Source organism: Neopsephotus bourkii, unplaced genomic scaffold (assembly GCF_033783945.1).
Source record: "Neopsephotus bourkii isolate Nb327-2 ecotype Australia unplaced genomic scaffold, CSIRO-AGI_Nbou_v1 NB_1025, whole genome shotgun sequence".
Classification (NCBI taxonomy): domain Eukaryota; kingdom Metazoa; phylum Chordata; class Aves; order Psittaciformes; family Psittacidae; genus Neopsephotus; species Neopsephotus bourkii.
In genome coordinates this window covers 340957-367181 of record NW_026901514.1, presented here as the reverse complement: position 1 = coordinate 367181, position 26225 = coordinate 340957, and the positions used below count along the sequence as shown (strand labels likewise).

At 59.3% G+C, this 26225-nt stretch overlaps 4 protein-coding genes across 12 annotated transcripts in view; 2 read left to right on the top strand and 2 right to left on the bottom strand.

Annotated features, from left to right (window-relative positions):
- The first annotated feature begins 468 nt into the window (after positions 1-468).
- Positions 469-2452, top strand: ZBTB9 (zinc finger and BTB domain containing 9). 2 transcript variants are annotated; one of them, XM_061360421.1, is made up of 4 exons: positions 469-919; positions 1013-1176; positions 1246-1474; positions 1706-2452. In XM_061360421.1, the coding sequence occupies exons 1-4, from the start codon at positions 474-476 to the stop codon at positions 2448-2450; spliced, it is 1584 nt and encodes a 527-aa protein (XP_061216405.1). In that variant the 5' UTR covers positions 469-473; the 3' UTR covers positions 2451-2452. The 2 variants fall into 2 exon arrangements, 1 of the variants encoding a protein (XP_061216405.1); XR_009726534.1 differs by lacking the exons at positions 469-919; positions 1706-2452 and having other exon boundaries at positions 1128-1176; positions 1246-1284; positions 1315-1441.
- A 180-nt stretch (positions 2453-2632) lies between these two features.
- LOC133215993 (coiled-coil alpha-helical rod protein 1-like) lies at positions 2633-6772 on the bottom strand. 8 transcript variants are annotated; one of them, XM_061360397.1, is made up of 14 exons: positions 6526-6772; positions 5951-5984; positions 5808-5859; positions 5565-5607; positions 5379-5522; positions 5168-5245; positions 4669-4806; positions 4462-4572; positions 3747-3832; positions 3487-3599; positions 3214-3260; positions 3079-3121; positions 2850-2930; positions 2633-2687 (listed from the first exon to the last, which is right to left on the bottom strand). In XM_061360397.1, exons 2-13 carry the CDS (start codon positions 5973-5975, stop codon positions 2854-2856), a joined length of 957 nt encoding a protein of 318 aa, XP_061216381.1. In that variant the 5' UTR covers positions 5976-5984; positions 6526-6772; the 3' UTR covers positions 2633-2687; positions 2850-2853. The 8 variants fall into 8 exon arrangements, with proteins under 8 accessions (XP_061216381.1, XP_061216382.1, XP_061216383.1 ...); XM_061360398.1 differs by having other exon boundaries at positions 5565-5586; positions 6526-6770; XM_061360399.1 differs by lacking the exon at positions 6526-6772 and adding an exon at positions 6286-6303 and having other exon boundaries at positions 5565-5586.
- Positions 6773-14964: 8192 nt separating this feature from the next.
- On the top strand, positions 14965-20356 carry TUBB (tubulin beta class I). The gene is made up of 4 exons (XM_061360383.1): positions 14965-15161; positions 17995-18103; positions 18566-18676; positions 19263-20356. The coding sequence occupies exons 1-4, from the start codon at positions 15105-15107 to the stop codon at positions 20318-20320; spliced, it is 1335 nt and encodes a 444-aa protein (XP_061216367.1). The 5' UTR covers positions 14965-15104; the 3' UTR covers positions 20321-20356.
- A 1992-nt stretch (positions 20357-22348) lies between these two features.
- FLOT1 (flotillin 1) overlaps positions 22349-26225 on the bottom strand; it is a 50316-nt gene continuing 46439 nt past the window's right edge. Inside the window, exons 5-13 of the mRNA XM_061360390.1 lie at positions 25860-26003; positions 25612-25731; positions 24790-24885; positions 24550-24702; positions 24175-24356; positions 23535-23580; positions 23292-23429; positions 22495-22659; positions 22349-22418 (exon numbers count right to left, since the gene is read on the bottom strand). Coding sequence (XP_061216374.1) covers positions 22386-22418; positions 22495-22659; positions 23292-23429; positions 23535-23580; positions 24175-24356; positions 24550-24702; positions 24790-24885; positions 25612-25731; positions 25860-26003 — 1077 coding nt within the window. The 3' untranslated portion in view covers positions 22349-22385. The remainder of the gene's footprint in view (positions 22419-22494; positions 22660-23291; positions 23430-23534; positions 23581-24174; positions 24357-24549; positions 24703-24789; positions 24886-25611; positions 25732-25859; positions 26004-26225) is intronic.

Sequence of the window (26225 nt, the reverse complement as noted above, 5' to 3'; positions counted from 1 at the left end):
CTCAGTGACCCTCTAGGTGCTTATTGAGGACCCTCAAGGGGCTATAGGGACCCATGTGGGGCAATATGGACCCCTATGGGGCTATTAGTGACCCTCTAGGTGCTTATTGAGGACCCTCAAGGGGCTATAGGGACCTATGTGGGGCAATAGGGACCCCCCTGGGGCTATTAGTGACCCTCTAGGTGCTTATTGAGGACCCTCAAGGGGATATAGGGACCTATGTGGGGCTATTAGTGACCCTCTAGGTGCTATTGAGGACTCTCAAGGGGCTATAGGGACCTATTTGGGGCAATAGGGACCTATGTGGTGCAATAGGGACCTATGTGGTGCAGTATGGACCCCCATGGGGCTATTAGTGACCCTCAAGGGGCTATAGGCACCTATACGGGGCAATAGGTACCTATGTGGCACAATGAGTACCCCATACTTCACTGTGTTCCCCCCCCCCCGTATCCCAAGCAGGGCCGCGGCGGATGGGGGGCCGGGTGCAGATCTCCTTCCCGCAGCACTCGGCCGCGCTGCTCGAGTCCCTGAACCTCCTGCGCCTGGAGGGCAAATTCTGCGACGTCCACGTCCACGTCGGCGCCCGCGTCTTCCCCGCCCATAAAAGCGTCCTGGCCGCCGCCTCCCCCTTCTTCCACGACAAGCTCCTGCTGCAGGACGGGGGGCGCCTGCTCCTGCCCCCCGCCATCGACCCCGATGCCTTCGAGGGCCTCTTGCACCTCATCTACTCCGGGAGGTTGAGTTTGGTGCTGGAGGCCTTGCCCGGGCATCTCTTGGTGGCCAGCGGGCTCCAGATGTGGCACGTGGTGGATCAGTGCTCGGAGATCCTGAGGGAGGTGGAAGGGGGACGGGGGTGGCGGTGGGGGGCAGCGGCGGCGGCATCAGCAGCATCCAATGGTCGTGGGAGGGAAGCTTCGTGTGGTACCCATGGTGGAGATGGGGCTTTGTGTGGTACCCATGGTGGAGATGGGGTTTCAGCATCATCCTGGACCAATCGTGGTGGAGATAGGGCTTCATGTGGTACCCATGGTGGTGATGGGGCTTCGTGTGGTACCCATGGTGATGGGGCTTCGTGTGGTACCCATGGTGGAGATGGGGCATCAGCATCATCCTGGACCAATCGTGGTGGAGATAGGGCTTCGTGTGGTACCCATGGTGGAGATGGGGCTTCGTGTGGTACCCATGGTGGAGATGGGGTTGCGGCATCATCGTGGACCAATCGTGGTGGAGATGGGGTTTCAGCATCATCCTGGACCAATCGTGGTGGAGATGGGGCTTCGTGTGGTACCCATGGTGGAGATGGGGCATCAGCATCATCCTGGACCAACCGTGGTGGAGATGGGGCTTCGTGCATCACCCATGGTGGAGATGGGGCTTCCTGCATCACCCATGGTGGAGATGGGGCTTCAGCATCATCCTGGACCACTCCTGGTGGAGATGGATCTTCCCGTGTCACCCGTGATGGAGATGGATCTTCACGCATCACCCATGGTGATGGGGCTTCGGCATCATCCTGGACCAACCGTGGTGGAGATAGGGCTTTGTGTGTTGTCCGTGGTAGAGATGGGGCTTCGGCATCATCCTGGAGCACTCACGGTGGAGATGGATCTTCCTGCATCACCCGTGATGGAGATGGATCTTTATGTGTTGGTCGTGGTGGGGATGGATCTTCACGCATCACCCATGGTGGAGATGGGTCCATGTCCTCATCCTGGACCAACCGTAGTAGGGATGGGCCTTCCTCCCCCCCATGGCCCAAAGAGGCGGGTGAGGAGGTCCTCAAGATCTGCGTGCAGGAGGATGAGGAAGAGGAGGAAGAGGAGGATGAAGACGGCGCCCACCGCGCTGCTGACGCCCTCCAGATCGTGCTGGAGGAGGAGGAAGAGGAGGAGGAGGAAGAGGACGGAGCACCCAGAAACCACGACCCCCCTAAAGTCTTCTACATCAAACAAGAAGCAGAGGAAGCCACCGAGCCTGCATCCTCACTGAGCCGCATCCTCCCACCGGGCTCGGGTACCACGGCCACGGCGCTGATGCCGACCATCACCACCACGGGCTCCATCCTCAACCAAACCTCTTGGAAGCCCGTGGACCTTCACGGCAACGAGATCCTGGGCCGGGCCTCGGCCTTGCACGCCCCGGTGAAGCTTGGGGCTGCTCCCGATGGGAAGCGTTTCGGGTGCTTGTGTGGGAAGCGTTTTGCCGTCAAACCCAAGCGGGACCGGCACATCATGCTCACCTTCAGCCTGCGGCCCTTCTCCTGCGGGGCCTGCCATAAGCGCTTCAAGCTCAAGCATCACTTAACGGAGCACATGAAGACCCACGATGGGGCCGGCCGGGCCTGCGAGCGCTGCGGGACCCGGTTCCGGCTCCGGAGCGGGCTCGATAAGCACCGGCCGCTGTGCCAAGGGCAGCGCTGGGCTGCGGGATGCTGGGCTTGCGAGTGAGCGGGCCCCACCTACAGGGCCCTTTTTAAGGCGGAAATCTCGGCTTCGCTATCGGCCAATCAGCGCGCGGAGAGAGGAGGGAGGTGGCCAATAGGGGCGAGAGGGGCGGGGGGAGAGGCGCCACCGGGTCCTTGTGCCCGCCCGCTGCATCCCCCCCTAAAGGCCGCACTAAGTGGACGCGGTGGTGTCACCCCACGAGCTTTAATTGGGTTGAAAAGAGGGCAAAAAGGGGCAAAGCTGTAAGAAAAAGAAAGGAAATAAAAGCGTTTGGGCAGCAGGATGGGGAGAAACAGGAAGCAACTGGGATAAACTGGGAGGAGGAGGCCGTTCCGGGTCCCACCAGTGCCTTACTGGTGCGGACTGGTTGGGACTCCCAGTGGAAGGGTTGGGGTGACTCACCGGGTTAGGGGGGGTCCCCGTTGTCCCTAAGGATGGAGGCACCCAGAGCCTGCAGGTGCATCACCAGGGAGCCCAGTGCAGCTGAGGGGACATGGAGGGGGGGACCCCATGAGGTGTCAATGGGGGGATATGGAGGGGGGGACCCCATGAGGGGTCAATGGGGGGACATGTATGGGGGAACCCATGAGGGGTCAATGGGGGGACATGGGGGGCATGGGATGGGACCTACCTCTGCTGGGGGGGGGACCCATCCTGTCCTCATGGGGGGGGGCCTGGAGGTGACACAGGGGGTGATGCAGGGACAGAAGCCACCCCTGTCCCCAAGCGCCATCACCCCCCCCATCCCTTCCCATGTCCCCCTCACCTCATCCGGTGTCACCTCCTCCAAGGGCACCACTGGAGCCATCAGCCCTGGGGATACAAGGACAAGGTGATGCTGTCCCCAGTCCCATATTGCCGTATCCCATACCCTATATCCCATATCCCATACCCCATATCCCATATCCCATACCCCATATCCCATATCCCATACCCCATATCCCATACCCCATATCCCATATCCCATATATCCCATATCCCATACCCCATATCCCATACCCCATATATCCCATATCCCATAATAACCCCATGTAGGTACCTTGCAGCACCCGGAGCCTGTGTCCTGCCCGGCGCAGGCGGGTGCTGAGGGTCTCCATGGTCCTGGTGGCTGCAGCCACTGCGGCCTCGTGTGCTGCCACCACCCTGGCGAGACTGGGGACACCACAGGGGAGATTGGGGTAATGGGATATGGGGTATGGGATATGGGGGGGTATGGGGTATGGGATATGGGGTTATTATGGGATATGGGGTATGGGATATGGGACATGGGGACAGCATTACCCCAGTCCCTCCCAGTACCTGGCAGCTGCCTGAGCCAGTTCCCCCAGTGCCTCCTCAGCCGCCTCTGCCCGTGCCCGCTGCTGGGTCACCTCCTGTGCCAGGCGCTGGGACAAGAGGCATCGTGTCCCTACATGTGTCCCCATGGCCCCATAGCCCATACCCCATATCCCGTATACTCCATACCCCGTACCCCATATCCCATACCCTATACTCCATATGCCATATATCCATACCCCATACACCATATCCCATACCGTATACCCCATAACCCATATCACATACACCGTATACCCCATATCCCATACCCCATATTCCATATCCCATACCCCATACCCCATATCCCATATCCCATACCCCATATCCCATGCCCCATATATCCCATACCCCATACCCCATATCCCATACCCCATATCCCATACCCCACACCCCATACCCCATACCCCATGTCCCATACCCCATACCCCATATATCCCATATCCCATACCCCATGTCCCATACCCCATATCCCATATCCCACACCCCATACCCTATATCCCACACCCCATATCGCATACCCCATATCCCATATCCCACACCCCATACCCCATACACCCCATACCCCATACACCCCACACCCCATAATAACCCCACATCCCATAATAACCCCATACCCCATATCCCACACCCCACACCCCATACCCCCCCCCACCCCATAATAACCCCACATCCCATAACAACCCCCCCCCCCCCTCACCTCCTTCTCCCGTCTCTGCTCCTCTCCTCTCTCCATCCTCTCCTTCAGCCTCAGCTCCAACCTCGTCACCCTCCGGGTCCCCGCAGCCACCGCAGCCCCGAGCCTGCTCACCTGTGGGTCCCCAGCACCCCACATCCAGCCCCTGAACCCCCCCCCCACCCTGCCCCATAGGGACCCATAGGGGATGGGGGGGTACCCAGCACCCACCTGCGTGCTCAGCGCCCGCTGCAGCTCCTCCTGCACCCGCAGCTGCACCAGGAGCCCGAACACCTTCTCCCTCCAGCACCCCAAGAGCAGGAGCAGACGGGGGGGGCCCACGGGCAATGGCACCCCTGGGGGGGGCAGCTGGGGGGGACAGGGGGGCACCCTAGAGCATCCAATGCCCTCCTCCCCATTGGTATCCTATAGCACCCCCCTATTGGTACCCTATAGCATCCAACCCCCTCCTCCCCATTGGCACCCTATAGCACCCACCCCACCCTCCCCATTGGTACCCTATAGCATCCAACCCCCCCCATTGGCACCCTATAGCACCCCCCCTATTGGCACCCTATAGCACCCAAACCCCCCCCCCCCATTGGCACCCTATAGCACCCCCCCCATTGGCACCCTATAGCACCCAAACCCCTCCCCATTGGCACCCTATAGCACCCAAACCCCCCTCATTGGCACCCTATAGCACCCCAAACCCCCCCTAAGTCCCTACCGCACGGCTCAGCTCCTTCTCCTGCAGGGCCAGGATGTGACCCATGGCGCTGAGCCGGGCCTGGAGCAGGACCTGGGCCTGGCACTGGGGGGGGAATGGGGACCCCATTGGGACCCCATAAAGACATCATTGGGACACCATTGGGAAACCACTGGGAACCCATTGGAACCCCATTGGGACACCATTGGGACCCCATGAGGCCTGTGCTCACCTCCTGGGGCTGCCCCCCAATAGGCTCCACCCCCTGGTCTTGGCTCCGCCTCCTTTCACCCTCAAGCTCCACCTCCAGGGCTTGGCTCCGCCTCCTCTCAGCCTCAAGCTCCTCCCCTAGGGCCTGGCTCCGCCTCCTTTCGGCCTCAAGCTCCTCCCCTAGGGCCTGGTTCCGCCTCCTTTCAGCCTCAAGCTCCGCCTCCAGGGTCCTGCCAATGGGGAGCCAGGCCCTGGGGGCAACTGGGAGCACTGGGGGGTAACTGGGAGTAATGGGGGGGGTAACTGGGAGCACTGGGGGGTAACTGGGAGCACTGGGGGGTAACTGGGTGCAATGGGGGGGTAACTGGGAGCACTGGGGGTAACTGGGAGCAATGGGGGGGGTAACTGGGAGCAATGGGGGGGTAACTGGGAGCACTGGGGGGGTCCTTACCTGGTGCTGGGCCCAGGGGGGCGAAGCATGAAGTGTGATGGGGGGATGAGACCTGGGGTGGGGGGGGTGGAAGGAACCATGTCATGGGGGGGGGGGTCTGTGGGGGGACCCCCATATTATGGGGGAGGGGGGAAGGGTCTCACCAGTCGCTGGTGGCTGCTCGGCCATTGGTAGCACCTAAATCCCAGTAAGGACCAGTAAGAGCCCCGGTAACTTCCAGTACCTCCCCCTGATGCTCCTATTACTCCCCCATTGATGCTCCCTTTGCCTCCCATTACCCCCATTGATGCTCCCACTGCCCCCAATTGATGCTCCCATTACTCCCATTACCCCCCCATTACTCCCATTACCCCCATTGATGCTCCCATTACCCCCCCATTGATGCTCCCTTTACTCCCATTACCTTCCATTGATGCTCCCATTACTCCCCATTGATGCTCCCACTGCCCCCCATTGATGCTCCCATTACTCCCATTACCCCCCACTGATGCTCCCATTACTCTCATTACCCCCCCATTGATGCTCCCTTTACTCCCATTACCCTCCATTGATGCTCCCATTGGCTCCCATTACTCCCCATTGATGCTCCCATTACTCCCCATTGATGTTCCCACTGCCCCCCATTGATGCTCCCAGTACCTCCCATTGCCTCCCATTACCCCCATTGATGCTCCCATTACTCCCCATTGATGCTCCCAGTACCTCCCGGTACCCCAACCGTCGCGCGGTGCACGCCGGGAACGCTCCGCCTCCTTTGCCCGCCCTCCCTCTCTCTCCGCCAATCAGCGCGCAGAGGCGAGCCAAGAGCCCGCCCCCACCCCAACCCCAGCCGCGGGAAACCGGCAGCCAATGAGAGGCGGTGCTGCGGAGGTCCCGCCTCCTCGCTGGCCAATGGGAAGCTTGGGGGGGGACATAGGGAGTGAATGGAGCGCTAAGGGGATAAATGGGGTCCTGAGGGGATAAATCTGGGTCTTGAAAGGGTAAATCTGGGTCCTGAGGGGGTAAATGGGGTCCTAAGGGGATACATGTGGGTCCTGAAAGGGTAAATCTGGGCTCCAAGGGGGATAAATTGGGTCCTGAGGGGGTAAATGGGGTCCTGAAAGGGTAAATCTGGGCCCCAAGGGGGATAAATGGGGTCCTGAGGGGGCAAAGGGGGTCCTGAAAGGGTAAATCTGGGTCCTGTGGGGGTAAATGGGGACCTGAGGGGGTAAATGTGGGCCCCAAGGGGGATAAATGGGGTCCTGAGGGGGCAAAGGGGGTCCTGAAAGGGTAAATCTGGGTCCTGTGGGGGTAAATGGGGACCTGAGGGGGTAAATGTGGGCCCCAAGGGGGATAAATGGGGTCCTGAGGGGGCAAAGGGGGTCCTGAAAGGGTAAATCTGGGTCCTGTGGGGGTAAATGGGGACCTGAGGGGGTAAATCTGGGCTTCAAGGGGGAAAAAGGGAGTCCTGAAAGGGTAAATGTGGGTCCTGAAAGGGTAAATGTGGGCTCCAAGGGGGATAAATGGGGTTCTGAGGGGGTAAATGGGGTCCTGAGGGGGTAAATGTGGCTCCTGAAGGGGTAAATGGAGTCCTGAGGGGGAAAAGGGGGTCCTGAAAGGGTAAATGTGGGCTCCAAGGGGGATAAATGCCCTCACCCCCCCATATCCCCCCCCAAAAGGGGGTGAACTTGGTATCCCCCACCCCACAGAGCTGCCACCCCCATTCCCCCCCCCCAAGGGGTTCCATTGGGTCCCATCCCCCCCCCCATCCAAATCATCCTCTTTTGGTGCTGCTGTTTATTGGGGGGGCCCCCGGGTGCGGGGGGGGCGTCGGGGGGGGGTCTCGGTGGGGGGGGGCAGGAGGAAGGGCTGGAGCTGCAGGCGCTGGCGCAGGAGCCCCGTGAGCAGCAGCTCCGGGGAGGCCAAGGGCAGGCGGGAGCTCAGAGCCGGGGCCCAGCACCAGGAGTCCGCAGGGCAGGAGACGACCACGCAGCGGGGCTGGAAGGGGGGGGGAATGGGGGTGAAGGGGGGGTACGGGAGCTGCTGATGGCAATGGGGACCCATTAAATACAATGGGGACCCCTTAAATACAATGGGGATCCCTTAAATACAATGGGGAACCCCATCGTCAATGGGTACCCCTTAAACACAATGGGGACCCCTTAAACACAATGGGGACCCCTTAAACACAATGGGGACCCCTTAAAGCCAGTGGAGACCCCTATTGTCAATGGGCACCCCTTAAACACAATGGGGACCCCCATCATCAATGGGAATCCCTTAAATGCAATGGGCACCCCTTAAAGCCAATGGAGACCCCCACTGTCAATGGGCATCCCTTAAACCCAATGAGGACCCCCAACATCAGTGGGCACCCCTTAAACCCAAAGGGGACCCCCATTGTCAATGGGCATCCCTTAAACACAATGGGGACCCCTATTGTCAATGGGTACCCCTTAAACCCAATGGGCACCCCCCAACCCAATGGAGACCCTCAGCATCAATGGGCACCCCCAAACTCAGTGGCCATTCCCAAACCCAATGGACACCCCTTAAACCCAATGGGCACCCCCAAACCTAATGGGCACCCCTTAGACCCAGTGGAGACCCCAAAACCCAATGGGTACCCCTTAAACCCAATGGGTACCCCTTAAACCCAATGGGCATCCCTTCAACCCAATGGAGACCCCAACCCCAGTGGGATCCCCCAATGCCAATGGGGATGCTCCAAGACCCCTGTGATCCCCCCCAACCCTCATTGGGACCACCCAGATCACCCCCAAAAGGCTTTGGGGACCCCAATTCATCCCCTCCCTGGTGGCTTTGGGGGTCCCTGCCCCATTGCTGCCCCCTTACCCTATAGGTGCTGGGCATGGTGGGCAGGAAGGTGCCCCCACTGCAGGTGATGATGTCCTTCATGTGCTCGGGCTCGGGGCGGACACTGGGGGTGACGTGGATCTCATAGCCCTGAGGGGACAATGGGGGACAATGGGGGGCAATGGGGGACCATTGGGGACCCATTAGGACCAACTGGGGACCCATTGAGTACCCATTAGGATGCATTGGGGACCCATTAAGACCAATTGGGGACCATTGAGGACCCACTAGGGACTGCTGGGGACCCATTGGGGACCATTAGGACCCATTGAAGACCCATTAGGAGCACTTGGAGACCCATTAGGGACTGCTGGGGACCCACTGAGGACCATTAGGACCCATTGAGGAACCATTAGGACCCATTGAGGACCATTAGGACCCATTGGGGACCCATTAGGAGCAATTGGGGACCCATTAGGGACTGTTGGGGACCCATTGAGGACCATTAGGACCCATTGGGGACCCATTAGTACCCATTAGGACCCATTGAGGACCATTAGGACCCATTGGGACCCATTGAGGACCCATTAGAACCAATTGGGGACCCATTAGGCCCCATTGGGGACCCATTAGGACCCATTAGGCCCCATTGGGGACCCATTAGGACCCATTGGGGACCCATTAGGACCCATTAGGCCCCATTGGGGACCCATTAGGACCAATTGAGGACAATTGGGGACCCATTAGGACCCATTGGCACCCATTAGGAGCCATTGGGGACCCCTGGGGTCACCTGGAGCAGGGGGTGGCGGCGGGCGCGCTGCAGGGCCTGGGCCAGGCTGAAGCCGAAGTGCTGCTCCTGCTGCCGGTCCTGCACCAGGAAGGGGCCGGGGGCCAGGATGCGGCCGCTGCTGGCACTCTGGGGACAATGGGGACAAGGCGGTGGCACCACAGGGGCCCCCATGGACACCCTGTTCCCATCGTCCCCACTGAACACAAGGAGCCCATCCCATGGCCCCAGGCTCTTCCCATTGTCATCAATGGCCACCATGGCACCAAGCTCTTCCCATTGTCCCCAGTGGCCACCATGAGCCCAAGCTCTTCCCATTGTCCCCAATGGCCACCACGTCCCCAAGGCCCCCCGTTGTCCCCAATGGCCACCACGTCCCCAAGCCCCCCATTGTCCCCAATAGCCACCACATCCCCAAGGCCCCCCATTGTCCCCAATGGCCACCACATCCCCAAGGCCCCCCCATGTCCCCAATGGCCACCACGTCCCCAAGGCCCCCCCATGTCCCCAATGGCCACCACATCCCCAAGCCCCCCCATGTCCCCAATGGCCACCACGTCCCCAATGGCCACCACGTCCCCAAGGCCCCCCATTGTCCCCAATGGCCACCACATCCCCAAGCCCCCCCATTGTCCCCAATGGCCACCACATCCCCAAGCCCCCCCATTGTCCCCAATGGCCACCATGTCCCCAATGGCCACCAACACCCCAAGGCCCCCCAATGTCCCCAATGGCCACCACATCCCCAAGCCCCCCATTGTCCCCAATGGCCACCATGTCCCCAAGCCCATTGTCCCCAATGGCCACCACATCCCCAAGCCCCCCATTGTCCCCAATGGCCACCACATCCCCAAGCCCCCCATTGTCCCCAATGGCCACCACGTCCCCAAGCCCCCCCATTGTCCCCAATGGCCACCACGTCCCCAAGCCCCCCATGTCCCCAATGGCCACCACATCCCCAAGCCCCCCCATTGTCCCCAATGGCCACCACGTCCCCAAGCCCCCCATGTCCCCAGGTGTCCCCATTGCCCCACAGAACCTTCTGGAGCCACTGGGGGGTGACGATGGGGACGCCGCGCGCCACCGCGCACAGGAACTTGAGCGTGCGCCGCACGCGGTCGGTGACCAGGTGGGTGCAGTCGAACACCGAGGTGGCCACCGAACCCCCCAGGGAGCCCAGGGCAACCTCCATGGCCTCGGAGGCCACCAGGCCCGTGAAGAGAACCTGGGGACACAATGGGGATAGAATGGGGATAGAATAGGGATAGAATGGGGATAAAATGGGGATAGAATGGGGATAGAACAGGGATAGAATGGCGATAAGATAGGGATAAAATAGGGAAACAATGGGGATAGAATGGGGATAGAATGGGGAAACAATGGGGATAGAATTGGGGATAGAATGAAGATAGAATGGGGATAGAATGGGGAAACAATGGGGATACAATGGGGATACAATGGGGATACAGTGGGGATACAGTGGGGATACAATGGGGATACAATGGGGACACAATGGGGATACAATGGGGAAACAATGGGGATACAATGGGGAAACCATGGGGATAGAATTGGGGATAGAATGAAGATAGAATGGGGATAGAATGGGGAAACAATGGGGATACAATGGGGATACAATGGGGACACAATGGGGACAGAATGGGGAAACAATGGGGATACAATGGGGATACAATGGGGAAACAATAGGGATACAATGGGGAAACAATGGGGATACAATGAGGATACAATGGGAATACAATGGGGACACAATAGGATACAATGGGGATACAATGGGGAAACAATGGGGATACAATGGGGACACTGGGGATCCCCCCCAAGGTCTTGACCCCTCTTCCCCATCCCATAATACCTTCAGGGGGGCGGAGCCAAGGTTGCGCCGGGGGCGGAGCTGCGGTGCCTCAACCTCTCTGGGCTCCTCCTCCTTATCCTGGGGGGGTGGGGACACTGCATTAGGCTCCGCCCCCAACCTGCTGTCCACCAATCAGCAATGCCCGCACCCCACTTTAACCCCACCCACCACCCTTTATTCCCCGCCCCTTCAGACCACACCCACCTGTGCTCTCCTCCGTGATTGGCTGGTCCCTGCCCGCCGGGGGCGTGGCTTGGTCGGCGGGGGGCGTGGCTCCTCGAGGGGGCGGGCCAAGAGGCGGGGGCTGCGCCGCAAGGGGGCGGGGCCAATGGGAGCCACCACCTCCTCCTCCGCCACGCCCCCTTTAGCTCCGCCCCTTCGGCTCCTGGCCAGGCGCTGGCTGCGGCGGGGGCCCTATGGGATGGGGGGGGTCAATGATGTCATCATGAAGACAGTGACGTCACAACACAGAGGGGCGGAGCTTGTGCAAAGCCCCTCCCCACTCACCTCCTCCTTGGTCCCTTCCTTTGGGGGGGCCTGGGGGGGGTTTCGGGGGGGCTCTTCCTCCTCCTCCTCTTTTTGGGGGGCGCAGAAGAGCTGAGTGGGCTCCTCGGGGTCCCAACCATGGGGTGAACCTGGGGGGGGGACACCCAAATATGGGGGGGTCACATTGGAAAGGACCCAAGCATCTGGTGATGGGGACCCCATAGGAGAAGGGGGTACCCCCCCATGGGTCCAGGGCACCCACCTGGGTCTGCTGGAGGCAGGAAGCTCTGGGTGGGCTCCAGGAAGAGGTCAACATCTGGATGAGGAAGAGGAAATAGAGACCATGAAGGGGGGACCCCAACATCTGGGGGGGAGACCCCAAGGTGTGTGGGGGGGCACTGACCATCGCTGTCGCTCTCTGTCTCATCGGCACCATTGGTGACAGAGGAACACGAGTCCAGATGTGGGGACTTGGGGGTGGAGGCGTCCACGGGCGCATCTGGAACCGGCGCCTGGGTCTCGCCATTGGGTCCCTGGGCCCCAACATCTGGATTCGGGGTCGCCACATCTGGATTCAGGGTCAACACATCTGGATTTGGGGCTCTCACATCTGGATTTGGGGGCACCACAGCTGGATTCGGGGTCGCCACATCTGGATTTGGGGTCGCCACATCTGGATTCGGGGTCAACACATCTGGATTCGGGGTTGTCACATCTGGATTTGGGGCCTTCCCACCTGGATTTGGAGCCCTCAAGTCTAGATTTGGGCTCATCACATCTGGATTTGGGGCTCTCACATCTTGATTCGGGGTCACCACATCTGGATTTGGGGTCAGCACATCTGGATTTGGAGTCTCCACATCTTGATTCGGGGTCGCCACATCTGGATTTGGGGCCTTCCCACATGGATTTGGAGCCCTCATGTCTGGATTTGGGCTCATCCCATCTGGATTTGGGGTCAGCACATCTGGACTTGAGGCCTTCCCACTTGGATTTGGAGCCCTCATGTCTGGATTTGGGCTCATCACATCTGGATTTGGGGTCACCGCATCTAGATTTGGGGCGGCCACATCTGGATTTGGGGCCTTCACACCTGGAGTTGGGGGCACCGCACCTGGAGCTAGGGCCCTTCCATCTGGATTCGGGGCCCTCACATCTGGACTTGGGGTCGCCACATCTGGAGCGGGGGCCGTCGCATCTGCATTAGGGCTTGCCACATCTGGATTAGGGGTCGCCACATCTTGATTTGGGGCCCTGACATCTGGATTTCGGGTCTTTCCACCTGGATTTGGGGTCGCCACAATTGGATTTGGGGTCGCCACATCTGGAGCTGGCGCCCTTACATCTGGATTTGAGGCCTTCCCACTTGGATCTGGGGTCACCACATCTGGATCTGGGGTCACCACATCTGGCGATTTCCAGCTCTTTGGGGCCGCCTCGGCGCTGCTGCCCCCAACATCTGCATGGGGGTCGCTCTGGAACCGGACGCGGCTCCGGTGCTGCCGAACATCTGGCGTGGGAGCCACCTCCCCCCCATCGCTGCTGGGGGGGGACACATCTGGATCAGGGGGCACGGTCCCAACATCTGGAACCGGGCTCTCCAGCACCACCGCCGGCGGCTTCCAGGGCTCAAGGAAGCACTGGGTCAGGTCCTCGTCCTCCACATCAGTATCGGAGTCATCCCCTTGGGGCCCCCCAACATCTGGCTTGGGCGTCTCCATCACCAGGACCTGCTCCTTGGGGCACAGCTGGATTGGAGGGGAGCCAACATCCGGGCTCCCCCCGTCCTCCTCCACATCTGTATCGCTCTCCACCAAGAGCCCCTGGAGCCTTGGGCCAGGCCGGGGGGGGGTCTCCGGTGCCACATCTGGATGGGGGGGCTCGGCCTTCACAGCTGCATCTCCGGGGGGGCCAACATCAGGACGAGCTCCCCCCTCCTCCTCCACATCTGTATCGCTGTCCAACACCAGCAGCTGGTCCCCGGGGCGGGGGGGCACATCTGGATGGGGCTCCTCGCCCTCCCCATCTGTGTCGCTGTCCATGGCCAGCAGCCAGGCCCCGTTATGGGGCCCCCCCACATCTGGCTCCGGGGCCCCCCGGCGCTGCCGTTTGGGGCCTCCCACATCTGGATCCTGGCGGGGGGGGCTCCGGCAGCGCTTCCGGATGCTCCAAACATCTGGGCGCGCATCTGGCTCTGCCGCCGCTGCTCCCTGCCCTACAGAGGCCACAGCTATTGGGGGGGGGCCCTTTAGGCGACCCCAATATTTGAATATGGGGGGGGGGGGCAGGACCTACCGGTGCCCCCCACGGTGCTGAGGCTTTGGTGGTGCTTTCGGTGCATGGTCTGGGGGGGCAACAACAACTGCCCCATAGAAACAATTGCCCCCATCACCCCCAAACCACCCCCTCACCAGGGCTAAAGGACCCCTCCAAATACCCCCTTGGCTTCTAAATGCCCCAGGGACCCCCAGTCTGCCCCACAAGGCCCCCAATCTGCCCCATATGACCCCAATTTGCCCCAGGGACGCCCCCAACTGCCCCATATGACCTCCAACTGCCCCATATAACCCCCCCAACTGCCCCATATCACCCCAATATGACCCTTATGACCCCCAACTGCCCCATATAACCCCCCCAACTGCCCCATATGACCCCAATCTGCCCCTTATGACCCCCAACTGCCCCATATAACCCCCCCAACTGCCCCATAAGACCCCAATTTGCCCCTTATGACCCCAAACTGCTCAATATAACCCCCCTAACTGCCCCATATGACCCCAATCTGTCCCACGGACGCACCCAACTTCCCCACAAGGCAGCAAACTACCCCTCGACCCCCCCCAACTTCCTCATATGACCCCAAAGTACCCCATATGACCCTAAACTGCCCCATGTGACCCCAATCTGCCCCACTTAACCCCCCCACAACCGCCCCGGCACCCCCCAACCCTCCTCAATGGCCGCCATCGCTCACCCCTCCCGCGCCATCGGAACTCAAGCCCCGCCTCCCTCACCCCATTGGCCATCCGCTCCACGCGTCACCGCCCATCGGACATCCCATTGGCTGTCGGTCACGTCCTTAAAGAAAGGCGGAAGGAGGTCCTCCGAGGGAAGGGGGCGGTGCTAAACGATACCGTCCAATGGGACCGCGGCGAGAGGGTGGTGCTGGCCAATGGGAGCGCGGGGCCGGGCGGTGCCGCCTTGTCTATATGAGGCGCCGCGGGGCCGCGGGAGCCGCCATTGCTGCCGCCGCCGTTGCGCTCAACGCTCGGGTCTTAAAGGGGCCGCTGCACCGACAAGCTCCATCCACGACCGGGTGGGCCCCACCGCTCCGGCACCTTCACCGCGCACCGCCACCATGAGGGAGATCGTCCACATCCAAGCGGGACAATGCGGCAACCAGATCGGGGCCAAGGTGAAGGGCGGGCGGGCTGCGGCGGGACAGAGGGGTGGGCCCCCCCTTTCATCCCTCCCACTGTGGCGCTGCCCCTTTAAGAAGCCCCTCCCTTCGCGCAGACAAAGGCGGACCCGAATCTTGGCGATTTTAGCCCAAAACGGCGCCTTTCCCGCGCGTTCAGGGGCCCGTAGGGGGGAAAGGAGCGGTTTTGCCTTAAAAGCGAAGCGGCTCGGCCCCAAAATGGAGGTTTTTGGCCCCAAAACGTGCCTCCCCCCCTCCTTATCACGCGGCTCAAAATGGCGGTTTCCCGCCGCGCCTCGGGGGAGCGGCGCCCGAAAGCGGCTTTTAAGCCTCAAAAAGCGCCGGTTTTGCCCGAAAAGGGCTCTTTTTTACCCCAAAACAGATGCTTTTTTCTCCAGAAAACACCGTTTAAAGATATTTTCCCCCCAAATATCAGATTTTGGCCCGATTCGCCAATTTTCAGCCCTCAAAGGGGCGTTAAAGCCCCAAAATGACGGGATTTAGCCCCGCAATAGGAGTTTTCCCACACAAGCGGTGCTTTAAAATCCCAAATTGCGCTGGTTTTGCCCCAAAATCACATCCATCCGCCCTTTTGCTTCGTTTCTGACTGCGTTTTTCACGTGTTCAAAATCAGGCGTTTTCGGCGTTAAAATGAGGGTTTACGCCCCCAAAATAAAGCTTTTTAGCTCCCAAAACGGGGGCGTGCCGCCCACAGCACCCAAAAAGGGGGTTTTCTACCCCAAAATGGGTAGATTTAAGCCAAAAATGAAGCTTTCCGTCCCCAAAACAGGGGCGTGCCGGCCCTCAAGGGGCTCGTTTGGCTCCAAAATGGGCTTTTTTCGCCCCAAAACCGCGATTCTTTTGTCACAAAATGGCGATTTTCTTGATTAGCTATCAAATACGGGGTGGGTTGGTAAAAAATAAAGGCTTTTTAGCCCCTAAATTGAGGGTTTTGGCCTTAAAATGGGAGTTTTCAGTGCCCAAGAGAGGTTTTTCTACTACGGGGGAAGCTTTGTTCTCTCTAAGGAGAACTTAAGCCCTAAAATCCGCATTTTTGCCCCCAAAAAGGAGATTCTCTCCTTGAAATGAAGGTTTTTTTGCCCAAAATCGTATTTTTGGGCCCCAAAATGGATTATTTTAGCGCTAAAAGAAGCCTTTTCCCCCAAAAGCGCCAAAATGCGGCTTTTCCCACGCCCAGGAAGAGCTTTGTTCTTGGAAACAGCATTTTCCCGTCCCCAAAAAGGGCTTTTTTTGCCCCAAAAGGGCTTTTTGAACGGAAAAAGGAGCTTTTCGGCCCCAAAATGGGTTTATTTAAGCCCAAAAAGGGGGTTTTGGTGTTAAAAGCAGGGCGATCCCACCCCAAAATGGAGGAATCCAGCCCCAAAATGGAGGGCTGCGGCTGAAGAATCGCATCTTTGTGCTCCCAAAAGCAGCTTTTCTGCCCCAAATTCAGCCGTTTTGCTCCAAAATGAACGTTTTTTTTACCCCTAAACTTGTTTTTTAACGCAAAATGATGCTTTGAGCCCCAAAATGAGTGATTTGGGCCCCGAAACGGACTCTTTTCCACGCCGCAATGGTTTTAGTGCTGCTTCACAATGGGGGTTTTCCCCGTTTAGCCTGGGTTTTAGCCCCAAAATGAGGGGTTTTCCACTCAAAATCAACCTTTCCCTTCGAAAATGATGGGTTTTGACCTAAAATCCACATTTTCAGCCCCAAAACAGCACCTTTGTGTCTCAAAAGCGACTTTGCCCCCCCTCAATGGAGGCTTTCGGCTGCAGAACGCGATCTTTGTTCCTGAAAATGCCTCAAACGAGCGTTTTGGACCCCAAATTTCTCCCCAGAAACGGGGTTTTCAACCCCCAAAAACCCGTTTTTAGCCCCAAAATCACTTTTCCCACTCCAGAATTGCAATTTTTTCCTATTTTCAGTTCGGAATTAAAACATATTTGTTCTCAAACGCGATTTTATAGCCTTAAAGCGGCATTTCCCCCCCCCAAAACCAGTTATTTTTCCTCCCCAAATGGACTTTTTTTGTCCCATTATGACCGTTTGAGTCACAAAATTCCCCTTTTCCACCCCAAAACAGTTTTCAACCAAAAAGAACCATTTTAACCTCACTCAACCCCCTTAAACGCACATTTTCAGTCTCCAAAGGAATGCTTTTTAACCCAAATCGCCTTTTTTACGCCATTTCTTCACCGTCAGCCCCAAAATTGGGGGGTTTGGACCCATTTTCACCTTTAGGGCGTGGCTCTGCCCCCCCCATGACCTTGAATGGGGGGGTTTGGGGTCCCCACTGCCTCCCAAGGGGCACATTTTGGGGCCAATCCCCTCGATTTTGGCACTTTCCCTTTGATGAGGGGTGGTTTTTGGGGCAGAAAAGGGTAAATTTGGGGTAAAAAGCGGCTTTTTGGGGGGTGCCACCATTCAAACCCTGCTTCCGGTTCCCGCCCGCCCGTTACTTTGGCCACGCCCCCCCTGCAGTCACCGAGGCCACGCCTTCTCTGTGGGCTCCACCCCCCATTGGTCGGCCTCCTCGTGGCCCCGCCTATGCGATCGAGCCACGCCCCCTTTTTTACTCTCCTGCCCCTTCAGCTGGCTCCTCCAATCAGCTTCCAAAGCTCAACCCCTCCCAGCCAATGGGGCTTCTCCTCCCAGTTAAGCTCCACTCTCTTTTAAATCATAGCTCTCTTTATTCATCCCCAGCCCTTATGGGACCAAGGGGAGGGGTGGAACCTTCTTGGTTCCTCTCCTCTCATTGGAGGGGAAAGGAAAGGGGGCGGGGCCTCGTTGACACCCCCTCCCCTTTCTCCCCCACCCCTCCATTCAGTTCTGGGAGGTGATCAGTGATGAACACGGCATCGACCCCACCGGCACCTACCATGGAGACAGCGACCTCCAGCTCGACCGCATCAGTGTCTACTACAATGAGGCCACCGGTAGGATGTCCCCATCACCACCACGTCCCCATCACTACCATGTCCCCATCACCATGTCCCCACCATCACCACGTCCTCATCACTGTGTCCCCATCACCACCATCATATATCCCCATCACCATCACATCCCCATCACCACGGTGTCCCCACCATCATATCCACATGACCACCACATCTTCATCACTGTGTCCCCATCACCACCATGTCCCCATCACTATGTCCCCAGCATCATATCTCCATCACCACATCCCCATTGCCACCGTGTCCCCATTATCACCATATCCCCATCACCACCGAGTCTCCATCACATCCCCATCATGGCGTCCCCATCACCACCACCATGTCCCCACCATCATAGCCCCATTACCATGTCCCCATCATCATATCCCCATCGCCACCACATCCCCATCACCACCCTGTCCCCGTCCCCACCCCACCTTGGTGACACGGTGCTGTCCGTAGGGGGGAAGTACGTGCCGAGGGCCATCTTGGTGGACCTGGAGCCTGGGACCATGGACTCGGTGCGCTCAGGACCCTTTGGGCAGATCTTTAGGCCGGACAACTTCGTTTTTGGTGAGTCCCCATCTTGGCCATTGCCTTCATTGGGTGCCCATCACCGTGGCGTTGGGTCGTGGGCCCCCGCTGCAGTGCTTCCCCATTCACACATCCCTCCTTAATGCCCCTCCAGTGCTTGGCACAATGGGGCAGGAGGTCCCTGTTGTCCCCTTCTTGGTGGTCATGGTCTCTTGTGGTGCTCCCCAGTTGGGTTTTGGGGTCCCCATAGGGGTTGTGGGACCCCACATTAGGTTAATGAGGCTTGTGTAGGACGTGGGTGCCCATGAGGTGCCCATGGGGGGGTCCTCAAGAAGGGTCCCCAAGGATGAGATGGAGGTCCCTATGGGGGGGTGGGGGGTCAAGGCTGGCTTTGCAGCCCCCCAGCAATGGGATGGGGGCTCCCAGGGTCTTTAAATGGGTCTGGGGGTGATGTGAGGATGATGATGGTGACCCACAAGGATGAGATGGAGGTCTCTATGGGGGCGTCAAGGTTGGCTTTGCAGCCCCCCAGCAATGGGATGGGGGCTCCCAAGGCTCTTAAATGGGTCTGGGGGTGATGTGAGGATGATGATGGTGACCCCCCCATTTGTCCCCCCCCCCCAAGGTCAAAGTGGTGCCGGCAACAACTGGGCCAAAGGGCACTACACAGAAGGAGCCGAACTGGTGGATTCGGTGCTGGACGTGGTCCGGAAGGAAGCAGAGAGCTGCGACTGCCTCCAAGGCTTCCAACTGACCCATTCCTTGGGGGGGGGCACCGGGTCCGGTATGGGCACCCTTCTGATCTCCAAGATCCGTGAGGAATATCCCGACCGCATCATGAACACCTTCAGCGTGGTGCCTTCACCCAAGGTCTCCGACACGGTGGTGGAGCCTTACAACGCCACCCTGTCGGTGCATCAGCTGGTGGAGAACACCGACGAGACCTATTGCATCGACAACGAAGCCCTGTACGACATCTGCTTCCGCACCCTCAAGCTGACGACACCGACCTACGGGGACCTCAACCACCTCGTCTCGGCCACCATGAGCGGGGTCACCACTTGCTTACGCTTCCCCGGGCAGCTCAACGCTGATCTCCGGAAGCTGGCTGTTAATATGGTGCCTTTCCCTCGCCTTCACTTCTTCATGCCGGGGTTTGCTCCGTTGACATCCCGAGGGAGCCAACAGTACCGGGCCCTCACGGTGCCGGAGCTCACCCAACAGGTCTTTGATGCCAAGAACATGATGGCGGCGTGCGACCCGCGCCACGGGCGGTACCTGACGGTAGCGGCCGTGTTCCGGGGCCGCATGTCCATGAAGGAGGTGGATGAGCAGATGCTGAACGTGCAGAACAAGAACAGCTCCTACTTCGTGGAGTGGATCCCCAACAACGTGAAGACGGCCGTGTGCGACATCCCCCCCCGCGGGCTCAAGATGGCCGTGACCTTCATCGGCAACAGCACGGCCATCCAGGAGCTCTTCAAGAGGATCTCGGAGCAGTTCACGGCCATGTTTCGGCGCAAGGCTTTCCTCCATTGGTACACGGGGGAGGGCATGGATGAGATGGAGTTCACCGAGGCCGAGAGCAACATGAACGACCTGGTCTCCGAGTACCAGCAGTACCAAGACGCCACCGCTGAGGAAGAGGAGGACTTCGGTGAGGAGGCCGAAGAGGAAGCGTGAAGAGGATGGAATGGCTTGGGCATGGATGGAGAAACCCCCCCCTTCCCCCTTCCCAATGTCCTTGGAGAGCCTTCGTCATCCTTTCAGCATCATCATCCTCAGAGCATCCCCCCCACCCCAACACCGGCCTTGGTGGCATCAATGGCGTTCACTCCCCTCCCACCACCTCCTTGTGCTGCACTGGTGTCACTGGGGAGCGTTTGGGCTTTGTGTTGTGTCCCCACCATCACCACCTCGTGGTGCTCTTTGGGATGGTCCTGGCCTTCATCTTCATCATCCTCCTCCTCCTCAGGGGGCTGGGGTCCGGCAGGAGAAAGCTCTTTGGGCTTTGTCTTTCATTGTGGTCAATGGAGAGTCCGTGTCCATCATGGTCAATGAAGAGCCCTTGTTCATCATCATGGTCAATGGAGAGCCTTCGTCTTTCATCATGGTCAATGAAGAGTCCTTGTCCATCATCATCATCGCCACTGGAGAGTCCTTGTCCTTCATCCTGCTCACCAGAGATAGATCCCCAGCTCTTCCTCATGGGCAATGGAAGAGCCCTTGTCCATCATGGTCAATGAAGAGCTCTTGGCCATTATGGTCAATGGAAGAGTCCTTGTCCTTCATCACGGTCACCAAAGAGCCTTCATCATCATCGTCAAGGAGGAGCCTTTGTCCATCGTGCTCAATGGAAGAGCCCTCACCCTTCATGGTCAATGAAGAGCCTTCATCCTGGTCAGTGAAGAGCCTTTGTCCATCATGGTCAATGAAGAGCCCTTGTCCTTCATCACGGTCACCAAAGAGCCTTCATCATCATCAAGGAAGAGCCCTCATCATGGTCAATGAAGAGCCCTTGTCCTTCACCATAGTCAATGGAAGAGCCCTTGTCCATCATGGTCAATGGAAGAACCCTTGTCCATCATGGTCAATGAAGAGCCCTTGTCCTTCATCACGGTCACCAAAGAGCCTTCATCATCATCATCATCAAGGAGGAGCCCTTGTCCATCGTGCTCAATGGAAGAGCCCTCACCCTTCACCATGGTCAATGGAGGAGCCCTCATCCACCACCATCACCACCACAGAGCCCCAGCACCCTCACGGGCACTGAGGAGCCTCCACTTCATCCCCATCACCCGAGGCCACCGCATCCCCACTGCCGGGGGGGGGGTGACACCACTAAATTATTGCCACCCCAAAACGGGCTCTCCCATCCCCCTTCCTGTGTCCCCTCCCCCTCATTTTGGGCCATTTTTCCCCTTTTCAACCTTTTTCCACTCTTCTTTTTTTGTTGTTTTTTTTTTCATATTGAAAAGCCACCCCCGGGGCCAGGAATAAACCCGGGATGGAAAATTCCACCCCCCTCTCCCTGGCTTTGTCTTATGTCCTTGGTCCCCCCTTTCCCTGCCCCATAGCACTTGGGGGTCACCAAAGGCATCAGGAAGGAGCCAGGCCTGGGGTGGATGCAGCAGCTTTAATGATGGGGGGATGTGGGGACCCCCCCCCCCCGTGGGGACAAGCCAGGCCCTGGGGTGGTGGCACTTGGGTGAGAGAGGCTATGGGGTGGTGGCATCATGGGGACAATGGGCTTGGGGGTCCCATGGGGACAAGGCTTCAAGGGGTTGGTGGCCCCATGGGGACAATGGGCTCTGGGGTGGTGGCACTTGGGTGAGAGAGGCTATGGGGTGGTGGCACCATGGGGACAATGGGTTCTAGGGGGCTGTAGGCACTATTGGGACATGGGGTTGGTGGCACCATGGGGACAATGGACTTGGTGTTGGTGGCATCATAGGGACATAGGTCCAAGGGGGCTGTAGGCACTATGGGGATATGGGGTTGGTGGCACCATGGGGACAATGGGCTTTGGGGTGGTGGCCCCACGGGGACATGGGCTTCAGGGGGCTGTAGGCACTATGGGGACAATGGATTCTGGGTTGATGGCACTATGGGGACAATGGGCTCCAGGAGGCTGTAGGCACTATGGGGACACGGTGTTGGTGGCCCCATGGGGGACATGGCCTTCGGGTTGGTGGCCCCATGGAGACAATGGGTTCCAAGGGGTTGCTCCCCCTTTGGCGTCCCCGCCTCACCCCTGGCACTCGCTCTTCTTCTGGGTACCCTGTGGGGACCGAAAGGACCCTGAGGAGGTGACCCCAGCCCCGGGTACCCCCCCCCCATTGTCCCCAAGGGCAGACCTGGGTGATGCTGACGCCGCTCAAGGCCTCGATGGCGCTGGGCAGGCGCGTGACCACGTCCAGGACCTCCCCTGGCAGCCGGGAGACCCCCAGGGCCCCGGAGGCGCCGGCCACCAGCGTCACCCGGCGGGTCCCCAGCAGCGGCTGCGCCACCGCCTCGGCCGCCTGCAGGGGAACGGGGCAGAGTCAGCACGGAATGGGGGCAAGGGGCCCTAAACAGCCCCTAAATAGCCCCAAAATAGCCCCAAAACTGAGCTCGGCACCCAAAATACCTCCAAATCACCCCAAAATAGCCCCAAATGGCCCCCAAAACTGAGCTCAGCACCCCAAATTGCCCCAAAATGGGAGTGAAGCACCAAGAGTACCCCCGAATCAGCCCAAAATACCCCCAAATCGCCCCCAGAACTCAGCTTGGCACCCAAAATACTCCCATATCGCCCCAAAAAGGGAGTGCAGCAGCCAAAATACCCCCAAATTCACCCCAAAACCACCTCGGCACCCCAAACACCTCCAAATCACTCCAAAATGGGAACACCCCAAAATAACCCCAAAAAGGGAGCTGAACACAAAAAACACCCCCAAATCACCCCAAAACATGAGCTCAGCACCCAAATACAGACACAACCCCCCCTTAGCCCCTATGTTCCACAGCAGGGACCCCACCTCCATGGGGTGGACCCCAGCATCCTCTTACCAAATCCCCCTGGAATAACCCCAACCCAACCCATTCCATACCAGAGACCCCACATCCATGGGGGGGATGGACCCCAAAATACCCCATGGGGACCCCCCCATACCTGGGGCAGGCGCTGCAGCACCATCTCCACCACGGCCGCCTCCTGGTACTGCCCAAAGGCCTCAGCCTTGGCCGCTGCTTGTGCTGCTTCTGCCCTGGCCCGGGCGGCCACGGCGGCTGCTTTGGCTGCGCCTGTCACCTGCAGGGGACCCCCGAGCCCCCCCCCACATTCGTGTTGGGGGGCTCTGACCCACACTTAGGGGACAGAGCCCCATAAGTGGATGAAGGACCCCCCCCAACTCACCCTCATGGCTTCAGCCTCAGCCTCTGCCTGCAGGATCACCTGGGACCTGGGGGCGGAGCGAAAGAGGGGGCGTGGTTTGTGATGGGAGGGGCTTGAGAGGGTGTGGTGGGGGGGTGTGGCTCCTTTTTAAGGGCAAGGCGGTGGTAGGACGCCTCTTAGAGGGGGTGTGGCTTGGTAAAGATCTCTTAAAGAGGCAATGGCATACTTAGGCAGTGGGTCCCACCAGTGAGGCTTACTAGAATGGGACAGTGCTCCCTCTTAAAGGGGCAATGACATCAGGTTAGGCAGTGAGTCCCACCAATGAGGCTTGGAAGACTGGAACAGAGCTTCCTCTTAAACGGGCAACAGCATCAAGTTAGCCAGTAGTCCCACCAATTTGGGGGTGTGGGTTGGTAGAATGGGATGAGGCTCCCTCTTAAGGGGGCAGCGGCATCTAGTTAGTGCGTCCCACCAATGAGGGGATTTGGCTTGGTAAAGCTCTCTTAAAGGGGCAATAGCATCAAGTTAAGCAGTGGGTTTCTGCAATGAGGTTTGGTAAAATAGGGCGGGGCTCCCTCTTAAAGGGGCAATAGCTTGGAAGATTGGGTTGGGGCTCTCCCTTAAAGGGGCAATGCAGCCCTTAAAGGGGCCACGTCCTCACCTCTGCGCCTCCGCCAGTCGCTCCAGCCGGTACCGCTCGGCCTCGGCCGGTTTACGGACCGTGGCCTCCAGCTCCAGCTCCCGGCGCCCGATCTCGTGCTCCTGCAGCTGCGCCCGCTGCGCCCGCTCCACCACCAGCACCTGCGCCCGCTGCTCCTCGATCTGCTGCTTCGTCCTCGCCACCTACACCCCCCCCCACACACACCCCAAATGGGTGGGGGGCACCCCAATGTTAAGGGGAGAAGCCATTATTGGGGTGGCTAAGGGGGTACCATGATGCTTGATGGGGGGTGTGTGGGTGGGGACCAAGGGATGGGGACACACACACACATAGAGGGCTATGGGGCATCATGGATGGGTGGGGAGGGGGGAATACCTGCAGCTCATAGGCCAGGTCAGCCGTGGCCTTGCGGGCGCTGACGGCAGCATCGCATTGAGCCTGCTGCAGCTCGAAGTCCCGCTGGGCACGAGCCATGGCCGCCTCGCTGAGCAGCTGCGCCGAGACCTGCTCCTGCCGGGCACGGGCCTCCTATGGAGGAGGGGAGACAGTGAGGGGCATCGTGGGTATGGGGACATGGAAGGGGTTGGGGGGATGCCAATGGGGTGCGGGGCTCACGCGGATCCCGGCGTCCCTCTTGGCCTCGGCCTCTCCGACGCGGGCGTCGCGCTGCACTTGGGCCGTGCGGCCCTTGCCCAGGGAGTGCAGGTAGTCCTGGGGACAAGGGGACAAGGTCACCCCGCCACGGTCCCACCAGCCATAGGGGATAGTGGGGATGGCCCTGGGCTTGTATGGTGTCCCCATAGCTGTTGTCCTCATCTGTTGTCCCCATATCCACATCCCCATCCCATGGCTACCATCCCCATGCCCCTATCCCATAGTCACTGCTCCCATCCCTATGTCCCCATCCCCATATCCCCATCCCATGGTCACTGCTCCCATCCCCATGTCCCCATCCCCATATCCCCATCCCATGGCCACCGTCCCCATGCCCATGTCCCCATTCCTATATCCCCATCCGTTGGTCACTGTCCCCATCCCCATATCACCATCCCATGGTCACTGCTCCCATCCCCACGTCCCCATCCCCATATCCCCATCCCATGGCCACCGTCCCCATGCCCATGTCCCCATTCCCATGGTCACTGCTCCCATCCCCATGTCCCCATCCCATGGCCACTGTCCCCATCTCCAAATCCCCATCCCATGGCCACTGTCTCCATCCCCATATCCCCATCCCATGGCCACTGTCTCCATCCCCATATCCCCGCCCCATGGCCACTATCCCCATCCCCATGTCCCCGCCCCATGGCCACCATCCCCAACCCCATGTCCCCATCCCTATATCCCTGTCCCATGGCCACTATCCCCATCCCCATGTCCCCATCCCTTGGTCCGTGCCCCCATCCCTGCCTGTCCCCACCATGTCCCCAATGCCACCTGGTCATCATGGATGTCCTTCAGGGTGTAGCTGACCACACTGATGCCCATATTGACCAGGTCGGATGAAGCCACGTTAAAAACCTGCTCCGAGAACTTCTGCCGGTCCTTATAGATCTCCTATGGAAGGGGCGGAGCTTAGCGATACAAGGGGCGGGGCTTCAAGGGCGGGGAGCCAATTGGAGCAGGGCTTCCACTGGGGCTTAGGGATGAATGGGGCTTTAAAGGGGGCTGTGTCCCCCCCTTACCTCCACGGTCATGTGGGCCATGATGGCGCGCTGGTGGCCCTCCAGGGTCTCCAGGGCGATCTGGGCGATCTCAGCCTCTGACTTGCCCAGGAACATCTGGCAAGCGGCTGCCAGCATCTCCTTGTTCTGCCCCTGGATCTTCACCTGCTCCCAGCGGGACCCATTCAGCCTCATGCACCCCCCCCTTTAACACCGATGGGGATGCGGCCCCTTTAAGAAGCTGTTCTTCCATAGGAAGTGCCTATTTAACAGCTTCAGGTTGAGGGAGGCACCCACCACGGGGTGCATTGCCTTTTTAAGAGCTGCACCTCTTGGGGAGGGACCCACCACTACGAGACCCTTATGGGGGGGTCCACACCATGGCAG